This window comes from Anolis sagrei, chromosome 3 (genome assembly GCF_037176765.1).
Source record: "Anolis sagrei isolate rAnoSag1 chromosome 3, rAnoSag1.mat, whole genome shotgun sequence".
In the NCBI taxonomy this organism is placed as follows: domain Eukaryota; kingdom Metazoa; phylum Chordata; class Lepidosauria; order Squamata; family Dactyloidae; genus Anolis; species Anolis sagrei.
In genome coordinates, this window is record NC_090023.1 from 167160275 (window position 1) to 167181468 (window position 21194).

The following is a 21194-nucleotide window of genomic DNA, read 5'->3' on the forward strand; positions in this document are numbered from 1 at the left end:
TCTTTCTATCCCTAGTTCTTCTATGTCTAACCTGCAAGACTTCTATTTCTTTTAGTCTCTTATCTTGTTCATTCCTCCATCGCCTTCTGAGATTTGCCTCTAAACTTATACAGTGGCCCCTTATCACAGCCTTGCTTGATTATACTTGATTATTTCTTTCCTTATCATTTCATATTCTTGCTCTCTACTGTTTAAAATTGTATTATATCTCCAGGTTCTTTCTTTTCTCTCTATTTCTAATTTTACTTTTACTCTTAATGGTGAATGATCTGACAAATATATTGGAAGTGTTTTTGCCTCTAGAATCAAAGAATCAAAGTTTGATCCCTGAAACGCCTGGTGATGCCTTGTTACATGAAGAACCTTTGAAATAATAAAATAATAATAAACCTTTATTTATACCCCGCTACCATCTCCCGCAGGACTCGGTGCGGCTTACAAGAGGCTGAGCCCAAATACATCATAAAACATAACAACAATACAACAATAAATAACTCATAACAACTCCGCTTCCTTGCTGACGAGGACACGGAACAATGGCTTCAAATTAAGACAGAGGAGATTCCATCTGAACATAAGGAAGAACTTCCTGACTGTGAGAGCCGTTCAGCAGTGGAACTCTCTGCCCCGGAGTGTGGTGGAGGCTCCTGCTTTGGAAGCTTTTAAACAGAGGCTGGATGGCTATCTGTCAGGGGTGATTTGAATGCAATTCTTGGCAGGGGGTTGGACTGGATGGCTCACGAGGTCTCTTCCAACTCTTTGATTCTATGAAAGCAAAACTATACAATAATGACACGACGCATTTAAAAACCTGTGGCAGGGCCAAATGTAAGGATTAAAATTTTAAAAATGCTGGTAGTCTTTGTCTAGCATGCTCCACTTTCTCTGTTTAAGTATGCTGCATGTTGGTTAAGAATTTAGCGTTTGTGAGATACTGTAAGTTGGACCAATATAAATCAGCATCAGCAGCTTTTGCCATGCTGCAATTGGTAATATCAAAGTGACTCTCCCATCCAGAAGAAGAGCACGAATTTTTCTTAAGACCTCCTTCTCCAGAGACACGCAGGCTGGTGGCCATCCAAGAGATATTTTTATATCTTCTTCTGTATCCCCTGAAATCCTGGCATGTCTGATTTGTTCCTTCTGTATTTCTAATGCTAGTATCTATCAACAATTGCTTGGGATTCACTGAGCATGCTTGGCTGGAGACAAACTGCTTCTAAGCAGCCCATTTTTTTAGAGCTGTGGTTTTCCAAATGGCACTTGCAGCTTCCTAGGAGAGATATCACTGTTTCTGAAGTGTTCTTCTGCACTTTAGAGCCATTGCTTTAGAGCTCTGGTTTCAGCTTCCCAGGAGAGATATAATTGCTTCTCCACTTTGGAGCCATAGCCTTAGAGCTGCTGTTTCAAAATTGTATAAGCTCTGAGATAAGGCAAGGTATCACTGCTTCTGCAATGTTCTTCTCCACTTTGGAGCCACTGTCTTTCTCACCTTATTTTTTTCTTGTCGTTTATACGTACTAACACCCTTGCCTTCTAATTTTTTTCAAAGAAGGACAAGAATGATTGATTGGTTAGGCCAGTTAAAAAAACCTGTTGGAGCAGGGGCTTGAAGGCTTAACTGAAAAAGAATCTTGGATCCTGCCAATCTGGTTGGAATGCAAAGGGTTAAAGCCAATCGTAGCTGATTGCCATATGTATCCATGACCACAATTCAACACAAAGTGGCGGTCTTGTTCAGTGACTACTGGGGCAATTCACGTGCCTCTGTTTCTATTGGACTATGACCATACAACTTTACAGTAAGAATTGTACTGTTATTTTCTTGTTGTGCACATGAAAAATAACTCCATTCTTATACTTCTAAATTTAGGGTTTTTTTCCCAGGTTAAAAGACAGCATTTTCTGCACAAAATACCTGAATACAGAGAGCATTGAGCTAGAACTATAGGGGGGAGGAGAGAGAAAGACATTTGGTGCATTTCTGGCAGTACCAGAAAGTCAATCTGAAGTGTACGGTTACTGTTTTGAAATGCTGTGGCCTCAATGCTTGTTTCACACAGCTCTCAGTAAAGTTCATATAGGTGAGGGATAGGAAGAGTTACTTTGGAGAAAAAACTCTAAGTAGGAACTCCTGTGAAAGGGGGTGAGGATATTACTACTACTACTACTACTACTAATAATAATAATAATAATAAACCTTTATTTATATCCCACTTTTCTTCCACGAAGGGTGTCAAAGCAGCTTCCAACATATTAATATTGTACAAGCAACAATCCAAACACATATATAAAACAAATGAATTATCAAGAAACATAAAACACCTTAAATAAATTCATATTAAACAATGTACATTAATGTGGTATCTTGTTGGGTTATATTGAACTTTCCTCCAGTTGATAAAACTTTTGACATTTCCTGACACTTCAGTCTAGATTTCTTCGCTGAAGGCCTGCCTAAGTGATCAGGCCCTTTGCAAGTAATCAGACCAGACAAATTAAACATGCACTCTTGCTACCTCAGTTTGCATTATGAATGAGTAAGGAAGCAAGGAGTGTGATAGGGAAAAGGGGTGGCCTCACACAGCTTCTATTCGGTCCCATCAAAGGTTGGCATGTAGCAAGCAACAGGGAAAATGCTCCTTATTCTACTCCAAAATGACAATCCACTCCCCCTTATGAGTTCCTTCCTGCCAATTCCACATATGGTATATATGAATATCTTTTTATAAAAAATTGCATACTGATAAAATACGTGAAGCTAAGTTGAATAATCTCTTGAAGTACAGAACTACATGAAGAATGTTATGGCATTAAGAGAAACAGAAATATAAATACTTTCAACATTTTATATCTACTATTAGAAAGAAATAGATAGATACACAATTTGCTTTCTAATAAAAAAATTCCTATTATTCACCTTTTTTTTCTTCTCTAGCTTTTTGCTCTGCTAGATCTGCCAACCAATGCAGTGGTGACTGGGATTCCGGTGGAGTTAACTTGCCATCTGTGCTTACAGCACTGCCAGGACTTGTGTTACCATTTGTCTCCGTTTTTTGAGATACTTTCTGCTGCTGTGACTCAGTTATACACAGAGAAATTTTATTACTGTGATTAAGAACGTTCTGTAAAATCTGAAAGATATAACAATTCAGTTGAATCGTTTGCATATGTTAAAACAGCAATTTTATTATAGAAGTAATACAGTATCTATTCATTACATTTCATTAAAGTACACTGAAAATAATTAAGCTGAACATTGTATTACAGCCTTAAAAAGGATAAAAATCTGAACAAATTAAGACATTTGATCATACCTGAGATACCCCATTCATTGAAGGCAACTTTCCAACTTGTAAATTCTGTTTGCTGGTACACTGGCAATGGGATTTAATTTCATGTTTCTCTCTAAAAGTATGCATTGCTTCAAGAAGTTCCATTAAAACTAAAATATGAAAACAACCATCAGTTTGTCCATAATTTTTTTATTGTTTTCAAGCTCAATCTGAAATTATACCTACCTTCTTCCTATGTTAAAGAAAATGATCAAACTTGGAGGATAAATTTTACCATTAATAATCCAACTCTAAAATGCAGAATAAATCCTGATATAACACCATGTGACACAATATTTGTTCCTGTATTTCTAAATGTCATTTCCTAATTGGATATATCATAGAAACATGGAAAAGGGTGATTAAACTACAAAAACTGTTTTTGCAGAACATCCTGCAGCATATTTTGCTATAGTTTTCAATGAATATCTCACCGTATCTTGCCCAATTCAACATAGTTTGTGGCAGCCACAAAAGCAAAGTTTCTGGAATATAACAACTACTTTCATACCAGGAAGCGAAAAATTTTCATATTTTGTTACATAGTGTAATTTGTGTTAAACATTTTGTTAGACTGATTCTGTAAGTTTTCAATCAGAGTATCCAGTGGTCACAGAATATATTTGGTTGCTAAGGATGTTTTTCAGATTCTCTCTTCTCTGTTCTATTTCAAAAGCTAAAAATGCACTCCACATGCATTAAGGCAGGCATGGGTACACTCTGTAGTTGGGGAGTGACACTGTCTCGTTTCCAGATTTACTGGACTCCAAAAGATTACAAATGTGCCTCTGGGCAATAAGTGATGCTGTGTCACTTCTGGGGGTGCTTTGGAAACTTTTTTTTGCTTCAGAGCACTCCCTAAAACATCATTATTTAACCTAATGCAAATGTAAAACTTTTGGGTTAAAAGGTTTTGGGATGGCAATCTTCGGGGGAGAGTGCTTGAGGCTCTGGGAATGTGAGTGAAGGTTTCAAGAGCTACAATTGATCCCTCAAATAGCAGCAGGTGATTCTCACTCTGTATAAGGGAGCCGTAATTCTTCCATGTTTTTGTCCTGGCAGCCTCTTTTAGACCCAAGGAGGTGCTCTTCTTCAAATTGCTGGATTAAAATTTTACATCCACTAGAGAAGATGGCTTTTACTATTTATTTCCAGTATTTCTATCCCGTTCCTTCTCAACCCCTGAAGGGGGACTCAGGACGGCTTACATTTGGCAGCATTCGATGCCACTACATATAACAGAGAAATATAACAACAATTAAAACGATAAATAAAACATTCATTAAAACAGTAAAAAACATTAATAGACATATCAGCATTCCAGTCAATTCCATATCCAATTCCATGTCCAAAGTGCTATCTATGTCTGTTGTCCAAAAGCCTGGTCCCATAACCACGACTTCAATTTCTTCCTAAATGACAAGAGGGACGGAGCCGATCTTACCTCAGTGGGAAGCGAGTTCCACAGGTGGAGTGCCACAGCCGAGAAGGCCCTATCTCTCGTCCCCATCAGACGTATTTGTGACACTGGCAGTAGTGAGAGCAGGGCCTCCCCGGATGAACTTAAACGGTTCATATGAAGACGGTATGAAGCCCTAAACGGTTCTGGCCCTGCTTACCTCTCCGAACGCATCTCCACCTATGAACTGACGAGGATGTTAAGATCGTCCGGGGAGGCCCTGCTCTCGGTCCCGCCTGCGTCGCAGGCGCGGCTGGCGGGGACGAGGGACAGGGCCTTCTCGGTGGTGGCCCCTCAGCTATGGAATGCCCTACCCGCAGACATCAGGCAGGCCCCTTCGTTGCTGGAGTTCCGGAGGAAGGTCAAGACGTGGTTCTATGAACAGGCGTTCGGGCAACAAGGCAACTGAACTCATGAAGACGGTATGAATGAACAAAGGAATGGTAGAAGGATATGAGAACGGACTCTGATTTTTACTGAGGCGTTGATGACCATGTTGTGTGTCTTGTATTGTCTGTCGTGTATGTTGTGTTTTAACGAATTGTTATTGTTATATAAATTGCATTGTAAACCGCATTGAGTCGCCGAATTAGGCTGAAAATGCGGTATAAAAATAAAGTAAATAAATAAATAAATAAACTTAAACTGAGGCGGAACGTAGAGGGAGATGGGTTCAGATAAGCAAGCTGGGCCAGAATCATATAGGGCTTTATAGGTCAAAGCCAGCACTTTGAATTGAGCTCGGAAGTGGACCGGCAGCCAGTGGAGCTGGCACAACAAGGGAGTGTCATGCTCCCTGTATGTCGCTCCAGTTAGCAATCTGGCTGCCGCCCACTGGACTAGTTGTAATTTCTGAACAGTCTTCAAAGGCAGCCCCACGTAGAGTGCATTGCAGTAATCTATTCGGGATGTAACCAGAGCGTGGACTACCATGGCCAAGTCAGACTTCCAAAGGTATGGACGTAGCTGGCGCACAAGCTTTTAACTGTGCAAAAGCTCCCCTGGCCACTGCCGAAAACTGGGGTTCCAGGCTCAGCTGCGAACCTGCATCTTCAGGGGGAATGTAACCCCATCCAACACAGGCTGTAACCCTATGCCCTGTTTAGCCTTTTGACTGACTAGAAGGACCTCTGTCTTGTCTGGATTCAACTTCAATTTGTTAGCCCTCATCCAGTCCGACACAGCGGCCAAGCACCGGTTCAAGGTCTGAACAGCCTCCTTAGTAACAGGTGGAAAGGGGTGACAGATTTCTTACTCTTGCAATACTAATACTCAATGATGGTACAAAAATTAGAAACCATCATATTTTTATTAAGAATTTTATATGCAATAAAAATATAAAGAAATTTGACTTTTTTGTGATCTTACCAGATCCAGGAATAATCTGAGTTGGCATTAAATGTTTGTGATCATGGGGTTGTCCTTTCACACATTTCATCCATGCATAAAGTTCTTTATCTGTGAAGACATTAACAGTTCATAACAGCTGTAACTGGATAAACTAAAATTACATAAAGCAATTCCAGAGCAACTTTTCAACTTTGAAAATTAAGCACAATGCTAAAACATGAAATAAATAACTCTAAAATGTTTGAGTATATTTTGATTCCTACACAAAAACACTGACCTCTAGAGCTCTTCCGTTCTTTAGCTTTGTAGCAATCTAAGCAGACCACAAACCCACATTTTTGGCAAACCCAGTGAATGTTAAACAGGGTGGCTTCACAGGCATCACACATTTCACGGACTCCTCTGACTGCTCTCTTCCAAGCAATTTTGGCTGAAAGACAGAGTAAACAGAAGACAAAGTTCTGAAATTTAAAGGCAAGCCTCTGTAAAAATATAGCACTGAAATGAAAATTTCACCAATCAACTTGCTGTTATTTCCTTTTGAGCAACTGGAAAGAAACTGGCAAGTACAGGTTTTTGTACAACTTTCACAATTTATAATTGTTTGATATGCAGATTTACATGGTTAAAAACTAGAGCAATTTTGTGCCAGTGTAATAAAAGATCTTATTTTTGGGCCTGATAATGCAATAGAACAAAACACAAGCATCATGCTTAAATGACTAACTATCCTCTGTCCTGACTGGATAGGAAAAGGAACAGGCAGAACTTTAGGCTATTATTTCTAAACTGGTATTAAGCAATTCTCAAGGAAAACATTGACAGGCAATGTTCAAGTGAAATACTGTATTTTCTTGCATATAAGACTACTTTTTAACCCAGGAAAATCTTCTCAAAAGTCAGGGGTCGTTTCATACACCGGGTGTTGTCTTATAGGCCAGATGCTGAAACTTCAGAGCCGGACTGGAGAATCTGTGGTCACAGCACATTCCAGTTGTATGCAGCGACTGTATGAAAGTAGAAGAAAATCCACTCACCAGGATTTGTGGGAAAAAGTGACTTAATGCGGTCCCGATGACAAGATGAGGGAGTACCTCATAGGGAAGGTGTGAAGGGAGGAGCAAGCTGCAGGCGTCCAGGACACCCGGGGTATGGAAAAAAGATAGAGCGGCGCTGTGCCCAGAAAAACACGGCTCTTTCACCTGTCTGGCCCACACTTGTAACCTATTACCATACCTCCTTCTCTGCCTCTCAGATCTTGCTCCTGAGAACTGCAGTGAAGCAGTGCAGGCCCACACGTGCGAGATCTGAGAGGCAGAGAAGAAGGTACGGTAATAAGAAAATTACCATATTGAAATCAAATCTGAATTTTTTAACATTTTTATTTGGTGTGTGTTGGATGAGGGGTAGTCTTATATAGCAAGTATATCCCAAACTCTATATTTTAACTGGAAAAGTTTGGGGGGGGGGGGGGAGAGTCTTATACGCTGGGGATGAACCTACAGAAAACTATAGATGTTGGGACACTCTTGATACACAGATACTTATGGTTCAGAATGCCTGGAATAAGACTTTAAACATGACCTGTCATATAACACTAGGAGGAGGATTTCCCCCCTTCAAATGTATACTTAATATAATTTGGCTCCATGTAAGATACTTTTCTGGTGTCTGGTGACAGCTGCATTAGTTATATAAGAAACAAAAGAAACTAGTCATCTTTTGTAGAAGTGCATCTAAAAAGATGGCACAAGTGCCAAGCTTTCTCCTGGCTAGCAAACAAAAAAGCCAATATGCTCTGCTTACTTAACCTCAATTAATTATTGGATCTCATGGAACTATGGAAATTACTTAAAAAGAACATGAGGTCTGGGCCATTTTTAGAAACATGCTAGAATATTGCAACATAGTCTAATGGACTTACCATCCTTTTTGACCCAGGACATGGCTGTTTTCTCAGATGTCACTAATTCACAAAATTTGTCACCTATATGTTCTAAGATGTATTTACACGTTTCCAGGTCCAATTCATCATCATCATAATTTTCATGCGTCCATAAACTCATTGCTTCATCATCATACTGATCAGGAGAGGAAAAGCCATCAATCCTAACCACTCCATTTTTACTAAAAGAAAGCCTACAAAACAAAATGCAGAATTTTAATAAGAATCAAATGTACATTAACTGAACTTAACTTTATCAAATGATCCCATTATTACAACTCTCTAATGTTCCAAGTTGCTGAAATGCACTATGAGAAAACACGTATCTGTTCTCTTGTGAAGAAGAGGCACTGTTGGGAAACTAAAAGATCAATGTTGATTGGGGCAAGTTTGGAGATTCAATTACCTTTTACAAGTTGAAAATTTAGACTACTGGTTCCTTTCAATCTTCTCTGTTACCATGAGGCTTCTTCAAGTTTGACTGATAAAACTGATCAGTTGGAAAGGATGTGTAGGGATTTATCAATATACGGAGCATATCTAGAACGCTATACAATAGGTATCAAGATATTCTTACCAAAACAAAGTTTTGACAGTGATGTTGCTTATATCCAAAATTACCAAGAAGTCAATGGATCTGACTTGGGAATTTAAATGGGAATAAAGAATGTGTGTGTGTGCATATAATGTAAAAATCACTTACCGGCGAAAGTAATAGAACCTACAGAACACTGGTGAGTGAGCTGCTTCTTCACCTTTCTTACTTCTGACTAGCCGGCATTCTCTGCATTTTTGTAGGTTGGGTCCTATTTCATAGCATGAGTCATCTTGCAAAAAGGATTCTCCGGTTTGTTTCAGTTTCTTTACTTTGCGCCAGTCCTTCAACACTGAACGTGGTATGCCAGCTGCAAAAATGTCAACAATTTAGGAGGAGCCAAAAAGAGAGGAGGGAATAAAACTAATCAAAGTACAATATTTAGATCTCAGGAAAAATTGATGTAGGAATGAATGGATTAAAAGTAAGCCATGATATTTCAACTGATTAAATAAAATAATATCTTTAAATTTGAGGTAATTTACTTTTCTAGTTATTCTTATTAGTTATCAATTTATGTATGGAACACAAGATGACAGTGTAATCTATTTTGACAGTGGAACACAAGATGACAGTGTAATCAACTAAATGTAAGAAAATATTTAATTCCAAGCACATCTTTTCTGTAGGTCTGCCTCTATTCGACAATACACAATGCGGTATAGAATGCAAATGCTTATTTATCTCATGACAAATGTAAAAATACTGAAAAAAAACAAATCAGCAATAAAAAGTGGAATCCTTTCCAAATAATTAATCTTCTGTACTTGTTCTAAAAGAATGTTTCCCTAATAGACTGCATAGCGCAAATAAACATTTTAATCTGTTAACACACTACTCTATGACGAAAACTTCTTTAAAAACACCAATTTCAGAAAGGCAGAAACTTATTTTTTTTTAATTTTGAGACATTTTCCATTTTAAATGATGCAGCTGTTGAATATAGTGTGTGTGTGTCTTAAAAGTTCTCTGCACACTGAACACTGCCAATAAAATCCAACTGATGCATCCTTCTGATTTTCTCCCACTCTGGCACACTCGTGCCTTCAAAGTTTTATGTGAACCAGCGGCTCATATTTATATTTTGCAGTAATACAAGACTTGTTTAAGTAGCTGTTTTGATTTTGGAATTACCACAATGCTCATTTGATGTTTTCCCCATGCTTTTATGTACCTAGGGAAGTCTGCATGGAGAAAACATGCCAAAATATACCACTGCAAACCAGTACACAATGCAAAGAAAAGCATACAATCTGTTCAATTCTCAACACTGAAAATAACTGTGCACTGTAAAAAATTTCCCTCAACACTGTGGGTTCTCAATATTTGGCCAATGATGGTGGATTATGAGAAGTGAAGGACCAAAGGCTGAAAACCACTGCTCTAGATCGAAACAATGTGATCTGTATCACATACTGAATCGATAATAAATCCTAACTACTAATGGGTTCTGAAACTGTGACAATGATTTCAACCAAATATAAGTATTTGCTTTCTCAATGATGGTGACATTGCCAAGGAAATACGTAGGAAATCAGGTCTCCTTGGCAACAGAAGCAATAGAAGAGACTTTAGATGGGAAAGCAACCACAAAAAATAAAGGAAGGACGGAGAAAAAGAAAGCAAGTTACTAGACATTCACTGCCTTCCCAGGTCCAACAGTATATCTCTAACTCTACTAGTTGAAGATCAATACAAGTTTGTTTTTTGTTTTTCTTATTGCAGAGTTCATTGGTTGTTGCTTGATATTTGCTTTTATACTTTTGTTATAATGCTATTGTTTTATTTTGTTTTATGTTGTCATTATATATTTAATGTGTTATACTTTAATTATGCTGTTCGGGCTCCCAATGTAAGCTGCCCCGAATACCTTTGGGGATATGGAGACAGAGTACAAAAATTAAAGCAGTAGTAAAAATTAAAGCAGTTACTGTTATGATTGTTAAAGCCTATTTCAGGAGAAAAGTCGGCCACAGAAATTGGGGTGGTTGGGCAGGCATATTTTAGTCCAGGGAAGGCAAAAAAATAAAAAGGAAAAGAGATGATCCCAAACCCTCCTGAGTTGTCCACTCCTGTATTACATTTGGAACAATCCTGTACCAGTCTCACAACCCCCTTGTACTAGGTGTAAAATACAAAAAGCAAAAAGCATATTCTCAGCTTGGAACAGAGTAGAAAGATCTGCTAGACAACACAAAAACAAAAGTAAGAGCAATTCACATGGAGTGAAATACAACCCAGTACAACTGTAGCCCTTAAATACTTCCATATTCCTTTTTAAAAAATTGCCATTTTTGGTACTCTTGGCAACAAGAGTTGCTCATTTAATCAGGTCTTTTATAATCATTGCAGGATTAAAACAATTTTTGTAGTGCGTGCAATTTGCAATCAGCTTCACTGTAAATAATGCTGCTAAAATTAACGTTCTTAGTTATGAGTTAGCTTTCCTTCAATCAGAAGCTACAACTGAAATGGATCAGTTCAGACATAATGTCAAACCACAAGTCAGGCTCTGAATGCTTTACACTTATGTGTTCCTCCTTACTCTTGTGTGGATTGGGTCCTTTTCAGAGTTCATCTGTAACAGGAGGGTACTATTCATCCAGAAGGAACTTAAACATGCAAAGAGTTTGGGGGGGGGGGGCAGGTATAAAACATGCTAATGTAGCTGAAATATGTTTGGTGCTAGACTGTGAGTTTAATTACTATTTTATGTAGAGCATGTATAAAGGTAGTTTATTTTTATCTTTCTCAAACATATTTTAACAAGTCCAATGGCTTTTTTAAAGTTGTTCGCTTATTTTAACTCTTCGAGAGTTTAAATAGAGGTAACACAGTTTGGATTGCTGGATAAACACCTTTAAACATTTCTTTTCATATAGCAGAGAAACAGCCAGTAATGATTATAGATTCCCTAATTCAAAATGTACATATTTAATTACAGAATTGAGATACTGAATTCAGCATCTTGATACAGTTTTTAATGGGGAAGGAGTGGTGGAAGGATGCATTACTAAATCTTAAGTCTAGCTTAAGAGCTCGTGTGGGGATGGCATGATAACACCTTGAGAGGTGAGGGGCATTCAAATCTGATGCTGCCTATCTATGGTTCCTTGTTTATCTCTAAGATCAGAAGCAGAATTATGCAATGTATGGGACCAAGCCTTTGGGACAGTGCAATAAAGCAGCAATAGGAAACTGTATCCTGTTAATTGGATTTGATATGAATGATTTGAGACAGTTTTAAACAGTTGATTTTAATGTGAAGATAACTGATTTTAGTATCTATGTATGTTTGTAGGGATTTTTTGTGCTGGCATTGAATGTTTGCCCTTTATATATTGTGCTCTGCCCTAGTCCTCTTCGGGGTGAGAAGGGTGAAATATAAATGTTATAAACAAATAAATATGCTAAATCTCTGAATGCAAATTTTCTTGGCATAGATTTTTTTTTCTTTAAAGAACAGAAGAATGACAAGACAATTTTCTTATCTATTTCAATTTGTAGGTAACTAACTATATACTTACTATTAACACTGCTACTTTGTAACTTCAGTTTGCTTTTTTCTTTGGCACTCCTGCTGAGAACACCATTTGGTTTGACTTCTTCTTCTGTGTCTCCCTTTTTCTTTTGCAAATCATTTTGTTTCTTTTTGTAAGTTGGCTTTGGCTGCCGTTTTGCCCTTTGCTCTGATTTGCTCTCACTTTCATCAGAATCTCCACTGTCAGAACCAGATTCGTAAGTCCTTTTTGTTTTTCTCCGCGTGTGTTTCTCTTCCTTCACAAGCTTTTCCCCAAGGATTTTACTATCTATGTTACTTTGCAAATCATTTGATGTCGAAACTATTAAGTTAACACTACATGGCTTGATAATTTCTGATACACTGTTCCCTGAATTCTCTTTTTTATTAGTGTTTTTATCTTCTTCTGAATGTCTTGTGAGCCAAGCTTTTTTTAGTTTTGTGTGGTAGTTTGCTTGGCTCGTCTGGGAAACTTGCCCATTGCCTACAATAGTCACTTTGTTTATTGTACTAGAGATGACAGTACTGTCTGGGGAAACAGAGGCGGAATATATTGGATTTTTCACAGCATTACACTCTGTATCACTGGCACTGATATTTTTAAACTGAGCTGCAGCCAGCGCTGCTTTGTGTTTTTTCAAGTGAATAAAATCAGATGTTCCAGAGAAGACTGAACTGGCTTGAAGAACACTTTCCATTTTGCTGCAGGCTAGTGCAACTGGAGGTGTGGTGCTGACACCACATTCTTGTATGTGTGCTACTTCCTGGTTTATGGCTCTAGAAGCAGTACTCTCTACTGAAGAGCAGACTGCTGCTGCATTGGCTAAACAGTAACTCACTTCTGAACTGCCCATGGTTGGAATGCCAGTAGAAGCCACAGATGTGGTTACATCCGTTTTGGTACTGCACAGCATAGTTGTAGTAGGTGTGACAGAACTGGGAACGCTGCCTTGGGAAGCAGCTGGAAAGTTCTTCTCATACTGGGCATGAATTGTGTCTGAGTTCACATTTGGCAGAATGATGCATTCAGTCTCTCTGACTTCTGCTGGCTTCAGGCCATCTGTCTGGTTTGTCCCTGTCAATGATCTCTCAGTGACTCGTTCTTTAGGAGCTGAGTGCACTACAGATACAGTATCATACTTTGTACTTGAAGATGGACGTACAATGACAGAAGCAGTGGCCGATGGCGATTTTCCACTACTTCGATCAATATGCCATTCCATTTTATCATGATTTGGAACATTATTACTCTTCCATATATCTGAATTTTTTTGCTCCATAGTGTTCTTGTAAACATTTTGTGCTTCTTTTGGCTCAGGCAACAAAGTTGGAGGCTTTTGTAATTCATGAATTTTGCTGCCTGCATTCACTGGCTGAACTGGGGTGAGGGTTGGAGGAGAAAGACTATTGTAACTTCCTTCCTTTTTCTCCAAGCTATGATGGACTGGAGGGTGAAACACTGGTGCTCTGTGTAAAGCAGGCATTGTTCGGAGTGCACTTGAGGATGAAATTGACAACTGAGTAGGACTTCTGGAGTCATTTCTAAAAGCACTAACTGAATGAGAAGTTACCTGTTGTAAAAGCTGATCAGTTGTCTTGCCTATTGAGGTTTCAGCTTCCGGTGGGTGTTTAATCAATGGTGGTGGTTTTGAAAGAGATGAATTGTAACAAGTAAGAGACTGAGCAGCAGCTGTTGAAGGACAACTATTCTGTTTATCAGTACACACACCTGAAACTTCTTTGGATGAGTATGTCCGCGGTGGTTCATTCACTACACTGTTAGATAGGGTGGTAAAGTAGTTACTTTGAGGCAAGCTCTGTGGTACTGAGTGCTTCATCTTATAGAGTTCTGAATCTTTCTCATGTTTTGCTCCATGGCTTTTAGGGCTTGAAGATAATGGCAAGATTCTGGAATAAGTCTCCCTTTCCCCCTCACGTGCCTTGATTTTAGCTGTAAAAGGAGCAACCTCAATACTTTCTTGAAGTATTCGCCTGTGTTCTTCTTTATATTTGCTTAGTCTCTCTCCAGTCTCTTGAGGTGATCTTTGCAATGGGTCTATAAAGTGTCTTTGCAAATGGCCTTCTTTCGCAGCCAGTGTTCTGTTATGTTCTAAATCCAACTTTGCTGGAGCAGCTGCAACAGAACGTAAAGGTTCGAAAATCCCTTTTCTTTCCAGCTCTCTGTACAAAATATAGAAAACAACACTAGATTAATGCTGATGCAAGTTAAACTGGTTAAACTGTTTTATTGGTCGAATGTTAAACAAAGTGTATTAATGCTAATAACTTCTTCATAATATTTTAATATTGATCTCAATCACATGATGAAACCATAAGAAAGGCTGCTCCACACTTTCAGTGTTATCTTATATCTGTGCTTATAGATTTAAACAATGCAAACTTACTCTTTACGATGATGATCCACAATGCTTTTCGACAATGGAGGACTAGAATGTGTTGTCAGTTTGACTGGCCGATGAGGCTCTGCACTGGATGGTCTTACAGGTATGTGACTCAGTAACCCAAGACTGTCCGCTGAGGTCACAGGAGTGGGCTGATGTAACCACGGACTAGGAGTATTCTATTAATGTTAACAAAATAGACTTCACAGTTACTACTGAAATCTAAACATAATTATCCCTTCTTATTAAAGCATCAGTATAGCAGCATTTTTTCCCATTACGGTTGAGATGCAAGGGGCACAAGTAAGTTATGAGATCTCAAACTAAGGACTTTAAAATATTGAAATGCTATAATCTGCAGTTTGTTCAGAAGCCAATCAATGATTTGTAAACAAATAAAACATTATAAATATTATAGTATCATTTTGAGCAACTGAAGCAAGCTTTGGCCAAAAATATACTAAAAGATTTATAATTTGTTTGCTTATTATTTCGGTTTTTATTTTTAGAGATTTACTACATCCTTCTGGGATCCTAAGCAAATGTGTTGGAAGTGCTTTTTGTTTTAAATCAAGCACAAACTAAAATAAACTGGCCTTTTACTCTTGTTAGCTTTGCCTGTTATGAAATAAAATTATCATTCAAAATTACAACCCACCCCATCCCAAACATAGAGTATCACTTGTTACAGTAAGTTAGAATTGCTGAGTTTTGGCTTACTATGACTGAGCAAATATTCCACTTCCTGGTTCTTACTGCCAGTGGCAATGCCAATCAAATCTGGCAATTTCCCCCCATCATTTAGTTTAGTATTACATCTGCCCCCTTGTTTTAAAATGTCCAGTTTTCAGAAGGTAATAAGCTAGAGATTCTGGTATAGTGCAATGTTAAACAAATTACAAGCAAAAAGTTATCTGATTTGTTTAACTCATTCCTGAGCATGGGAGAGAGAACAGCATGCCCCATACACTTTTCTTGCTAAGAGTAATACAGAATTCTCAGCAACAGGAAATTTCTGTGATGTGAAAATTAGACCAATACAAAGAACAATTAGTAGAAATAGATACGAAGACAAGTTGGTCATTATAACATATATCAATGTATATGTTTAGACATTTTAGTCAAAAATCAACCTCAAAAAACAAGTTTGATTTAGCTCTTATTTAAAAAGGAATCACTGTATATACTTGAGTATAAGCATAGTTTTTCAGGCCCCTTTTTTACGCTGAAAAAGCCGCCCTTGGCTTATACTCGGGTGAGAGTCCTGGCGGGAAGGCGGGGGCTGAAAGGACCCTCACCTCTTCACACAGCAACCCCACTCTCCTCTCTCACACAGAATGCACCTTCCTCTCTTCCTCTCTTGGTGTCAGTCTTTCCCACTTTTCCTTATTCATATGCACACTAGTAGCATGCATTCGGGTCAAAGCTTGTCCTGTTTTGATTCTGGACTTTCGTTGTGGGGCTTGATCCGTTTTTGGTATGCCTCCTGAAATTGGGAGGGCTGTTTCCAGTTCTTTTATTTTGGGGCTGAAAATTGGCCCATGGGGGGGAGGTCCCACCCACTGGCTTCCCTTCCTGAGGTGCTCAGCTGCCTGGCAGTTATTAGCAGGTACGTGCATATGTGAGCTGCTCTTCTCTTCGCTCCCTCCCTCGCACCCGCAATGTCCCGCATACACTCATGGGAGTCATAGCAGCCCCACATCCGGACCTCAGCAAGCATGCTTTATCAGGGCAGAAGGAACCACCGCTCCTCCCTCCTTTCCGCTCGGAGAGTGTGGCGGGCGGCAGGGTGTGTGTGTGGTGGGGTGTGTGACTGTGCAGGCACTTGGCTGCAGCCGTGTGCAAGCTTTCCAGACCTGCCTGCACACCCCACGCCTCACACACACTCCCTCTGGAAAGAGTGTGTGTGTGTGGTGGGCTGCAGGCAAGCCTGGAAAGTGTGTGCTTGCCTGTCAGTGTCTGTACACCACACACCACACACACACACACTCTCTCTCCCTGGAAGAAATGTGTGTATGTGTGTGTGGCAGGGCGCAGGCAGGCCTGGAAAGTGTGTGCATGCCTGTCAGTGCCTGCCTGTAGCCAAGTGCCTGCACAGTCACACACCTCACCACGCACACATGCCCGGAAAGGAGGGAGGGGTGGTGGTTTGTTCCACCGTGATGCTGAGGTCCGGGAGGCTCGGCCGCGACTCCCATGAGTGAATGCAGGGCATTGTGGGTGCAGGGGAGGGTGGAGGACAAAGAGAAGAGTGTGCAGTTTCAGCTCCACACAAAGCAGGCTTTTGTGTCGAGCTGGATTTTGTGTGCGGAGGGGGCTTCCCATTTTGTGCTTTCAAATAAATGTAAGATACCAAAGAAATGGAAGAAACTGTAAGAATGAATTTTGCGCACATGTCTAATACACACAGTATTTTCACCAAAATGTATAGTTAAAATAAACTATGGTGATTATTGGAAGGATACATAAGAACATTTAAACTGAAGGTTAGAATAATGATTTAATCAGAGTTGGACAGTCTTATCTTAAATTACAGTTTTATGTAAATATTCAAAAACATTTAACCTACTGATGCCTCGATTAATGTAATTTATTGCTGTCTGTTTTTATTTTGAAATTTACCCGTAGCGGCTGCATTTCCCACCCTCAGCTTATACGCAAGTCAATAAGTTTTCCCAGTTTTTTTCTGGTAAATTAGGTGCCTCGGCTTATATTCGGGTCAGCTTATGTATATACCGTGTCATCTGTCCTGAGTAGAGTGACAAAAAAAAAAAAAGCTTAACCTACCTTGTGGAAACCTAAACTAAGCATTAATTTCTTCTATTCTGTCCACCACAGACCTCTTCTTGCATATTTTTGTATACTTGGGCAGGAAAAATAAGGTAGTGACTGGCCTCCTAAGGCAGAGCTGGGTCTTTCCCCTCTCACTTGGAATGACCCTTGATATGTACAGGTCATACAAAAATCCATAACTCTGGCCTCCAAACTTGTCAGCAATTTATACATGAAGTTGACTTATACACAAATATATATGGTAATCTAAAATGGAGAAGATAAAATGCTAGTAATCCGTTATTTTTTATTTTTTTTGGCAGACCAGAAACTTCCCATGTTCTCTCTCCTTTCCTTGGTCAGCATTAGCATGAGGCAACATTGTATCAGTGTTGGGAGCTAACCAGAGTTTGAAAACAAATGCAGGAACAAGCAGAGTTAAATATTAGGCCTGGGCGGTTTCGTTCGTTAATTTTGTAATTCGTTAAATATTCGTTATTTTTAGCAATTACAAAACGATTACAAAACATATTTTCAAACCCGGAAGTGTTTTTAAATATCGAAACGGCATCCTCCATCTTTTTTACGGGCTTCCACCCGTTTTGGAAATGACGTTTTAGGGATGGAGGATGCTGGGTGCGCTGGGAGCCAATCCTGCGCTCCCAAGCACCGTGGCTGATTGTGATTGGGCGGGCTGCCCTTTAAAAGCAGCTCCGCGTGGCCGCATTGCTCATTGCTGGGGAAGGCAAGGAGACAGGAGGTTCGGGAGGGAGGCTTGGCTTGCATTCATTCATTGCTTGCATTCATTCATTCCCTGGGCTGGGAGCAGCGGGGAGGCTTTGCCGTTAGCTCCCCAACAGGGCAAGCATTTTTAAATATTTCTGAAAAATATCTTTCTTTTATTCTTAAAAAAATTCAAAAAATATTCTAAAAAAAGAAAAGACCCTTGTGTGCCTGTGTGTGTCAGTTTGTCCCTGTCCTGTGGCTGTGTTCGCTCCACAACAGGGCAAGCATTGTTAATTTTCCATTTTTAAATATTTCTGAAAAATATCTTTCTTTTATTCTTAAAAAAAATCAAAAAATATTCTAAAAAAAGAAAAGACCCTTGTGTGCCTGTGTGTGTGAGTTTGTCCCTGTCCTGTGGCTGTGTTCGCTCCACAATAGGGCAAGCATTGTTAATTTTCCATTTTTAAATATTTCTGATAAATATTTCTTTTTTAACGAATCGATTCGTTGCCACCTTAACGAATCGACCCCCCGTCTTCATAACGAAGTTTCAGAGGTGATTTGCGCATGCGTGGGGGGGGGGGGGGGTCCGACATCTTAACTAATCGATTCGTTAATATTAACGAAATTTCGTAAATACTGAACTTTTTTAAAGGAAAGTTTTGTAATTATTTTAAATATCGAAACGCAAAAAAACCCCAAATACAAATCGATTTTAGAACAAATTTTTGCGTTGTTACGCAGGCCTATTAAATATGTATCTTCTGAAAGTATCTTCTGAAATTAGAACAAATTGCAAAATGTACTACACCAATTACATCAGCAGCCACATTTGCTATTAATAAACGTCAGTAATAACACAATGGTATGACATGGATCATGACATCTCAAACAACAAAGTGTGACTATATAAGAGCGCTTATTTAAATCTGCTAACTAGTTGAACTACTCTCGTGCAATTTTCTTGTATGAAAACACTATAAACTAATTACACTCCCTTTCCCCTAGTAAATCAAGATAATATTTTGAGCATCCCTATATAATAATTTGGGAATTCAGTATTACTTACCCTTCTCAGAGGAGTCTCAGTATTAACAGGAGCTTCAGAATGGACCCATTTAGATGAAGGTATTCCAAGTCCTGGGTAAGCATGTGCTCCATTTGGGTACTGCCAAATAACTGGATAAAGTCCTAAGTGATTATATGAAGTAGAAGGGTGGGCTTGCCCAAGAAGTTGTGGTGACTGGTGCTGCAACATCTGTTGTTGTTGCTGGTGTGCTAATGCCAAATGGCTTAAGCTGCTAGCATGAGCAGTCTCGAGTCGTGGATGGCCTCCCAGCAAAGAGGCTGTAGGCACTCCAGGTAACACTGCAGGAAGCAGATGTGGGTGATGAACAGAATGGTGAGATGTACTACTCAGAGGATGTGTATTAATTGCAGACAAAGAGGGCTGGTTTGATGATCCAGCTAATAGATGGGGTGCACTAGCTAGGGAAGAATGGTGAGGGTTTGGATTTAAACAAGTTCTGTGGGAAGTGGAATGAGGGGGATAGTTATGATGATGTAAATATGGCGATATATGATTAGTTCCCGGTTCTTGCCCAATAAGAGCGGGATCTCGGTAAACTGTGAAATGTTCATTCTTGTCAATGATAAGAGGACTTTTAGTAGGTTCTAATGAACTAACTCTAGCTGGAACTGGATGGAAGCTAGACCTAGGCAAATCATGCTCAGTTTTAATTGCTGACCTTGTTACTGCAGTAACATGGTTGTTCAGGTAATTAAACTTTGACTTCACAGTATCAGGAGACTGGGCATGTTTATATTTAACTTCAGGTGAAGGATTAGACTTCATTTTGGGGTTTTCAGCCAGTGAACTAGGTTTTGCCTTAATTGCATCAGGGACTGGACTTTGTTTCCGCACTCTGCCTTCTTCTGCTACAGATATTACAGATAAAGATGACACAGAACTATAGTGAACATTTTCAGAAGTAACATGTTCACTTGCTGATGCATTTTTCACAACTTTTGGGTGTATCAAATCCATTTTACTGACATTATTAATCCAGTTCTCATCGGTGCCCAATTTTCTTTCTTCTAAAAGGTTTGTAAACAGGTGTTTTGTATCACTGACAAGAAGTTCCATTTTCTGACATGCTTGCAATCCAAAAGTATTTGATATATTTTCCTGGGCTTCATTAGTTGAACTGTTTTCCATACTTGCATCAATACAACCTTTCGATGTAGGACAGGTGGGTATAAATTGTGCATTTGGCAAAAGTTCCCTAGGTTGTTGTTTTTCTGTATTACACTCTTGACTGCATTCATCATCGCCACTCTGATCATAAACTGTTGGCTGTTCAGCATGATGGACTGAAATTTCTTCCAGCTCCAGATCAGTTGACTCTGGCCTTTCTCCTTCTTCGTGCTTTTTATCTTCTTGCATTTCATGCCAGGGAGACTGGCTGTCTATTAGTGTTTGGTCTTCTACTACACCACTGTTCTGAGATTTTCCTTCTTTCCCATTTATATTTGAAATATTCTTGCTTTTCAATTCATTCTCTGAATTTTGATCTGATGAAGAATCTGTCAATCTTTTGTTTGAATTCTCCGAGTCACTGCTCTCGGAATAGTCTGAGGTGTTATCTATCCGCTGTCTCTTCATAATTAATTTCTTTTCATCATCTTCAGGTTTTCTTCTTTTAGAAACAAAGAGCTTGTTTTTATTTTTGGAATTTTCTGTAAAGAAATTTAAAAAACGGTTTATCTTCAGTACAGATTTCAAAAGTTCTTCCTACCTTTATAAAAATGATTTTACCTCCTTGACTGATGTAGTCGTATTTTTCCTCTCCAGTTTTCTCTTCATCAGGGACACTGCTATCAGAGCCTTTCCTTTTATTTGGACGAGCTGTCCGTTGCTGCTGATGTGAATTTTGTTTTGGTGCTGTGGTCTGGGAATTCATTGCTGGCCTTGGGCTATTTGCTTGAGCCCTAGTATAGTGCCCCTAAATAGAAACAGTAATACTTGAATAACCCATCAACTCAATAAATATGGAGAGTGAATAACAATATAATTAATAGTCAAATTAT

General features: G+C 39.1%; 1 protein-coding gene across 2 annotated transcripts in view; it reads right to left on the reverse strand.

Moving 5' to 3' along the window:
• JMJD1C (jumonji domain containing 1C) overlaps window positions 1-21194 on the reverse strand; it is a 214613-nt gene that overhangs the window by 33067 nt on the left and 160352 nt on the right. For both annotated transcript variants that reach the window (XM_060768929.2, XM_060768928.2), the window contains exons 7-16: window positions 20923-21109; window positions 19174-20843; window positions 14610-14785; window positions 12212-14385; window positions 8793-8994; window positions 8069-8283; window positions 6422-6574; window positions 6163-6252; window positions 3318-3445; window positions 2921-3134 (exon numbers count right to left, since the gene is read on the reverse strand). In XM_060768929.2, coding sequence (XP_060624912.2) covers window positions 2921-3134; window positions 3318-3445; window positions 6163-6252; window positions 6422-6574; window positions 8069-8283; window positions 8793-8994; window positions 12212-14385; window positions 14610-14785; window positions 19174-20843; window positions 20923-21109 — 5209 coding nt within the window. The remainder of the gene's footprint in view (window positions 1-2920; window positions 3135-3317; window positions 3446-6162; window positions 6253-6421; window positions 6575-8068; window positions 8284-8792; window positions 8995-12211; window positions 14386-14609; window positions 14786-19173; window positions 20844-20922; window positions 21110-21194) is intronic.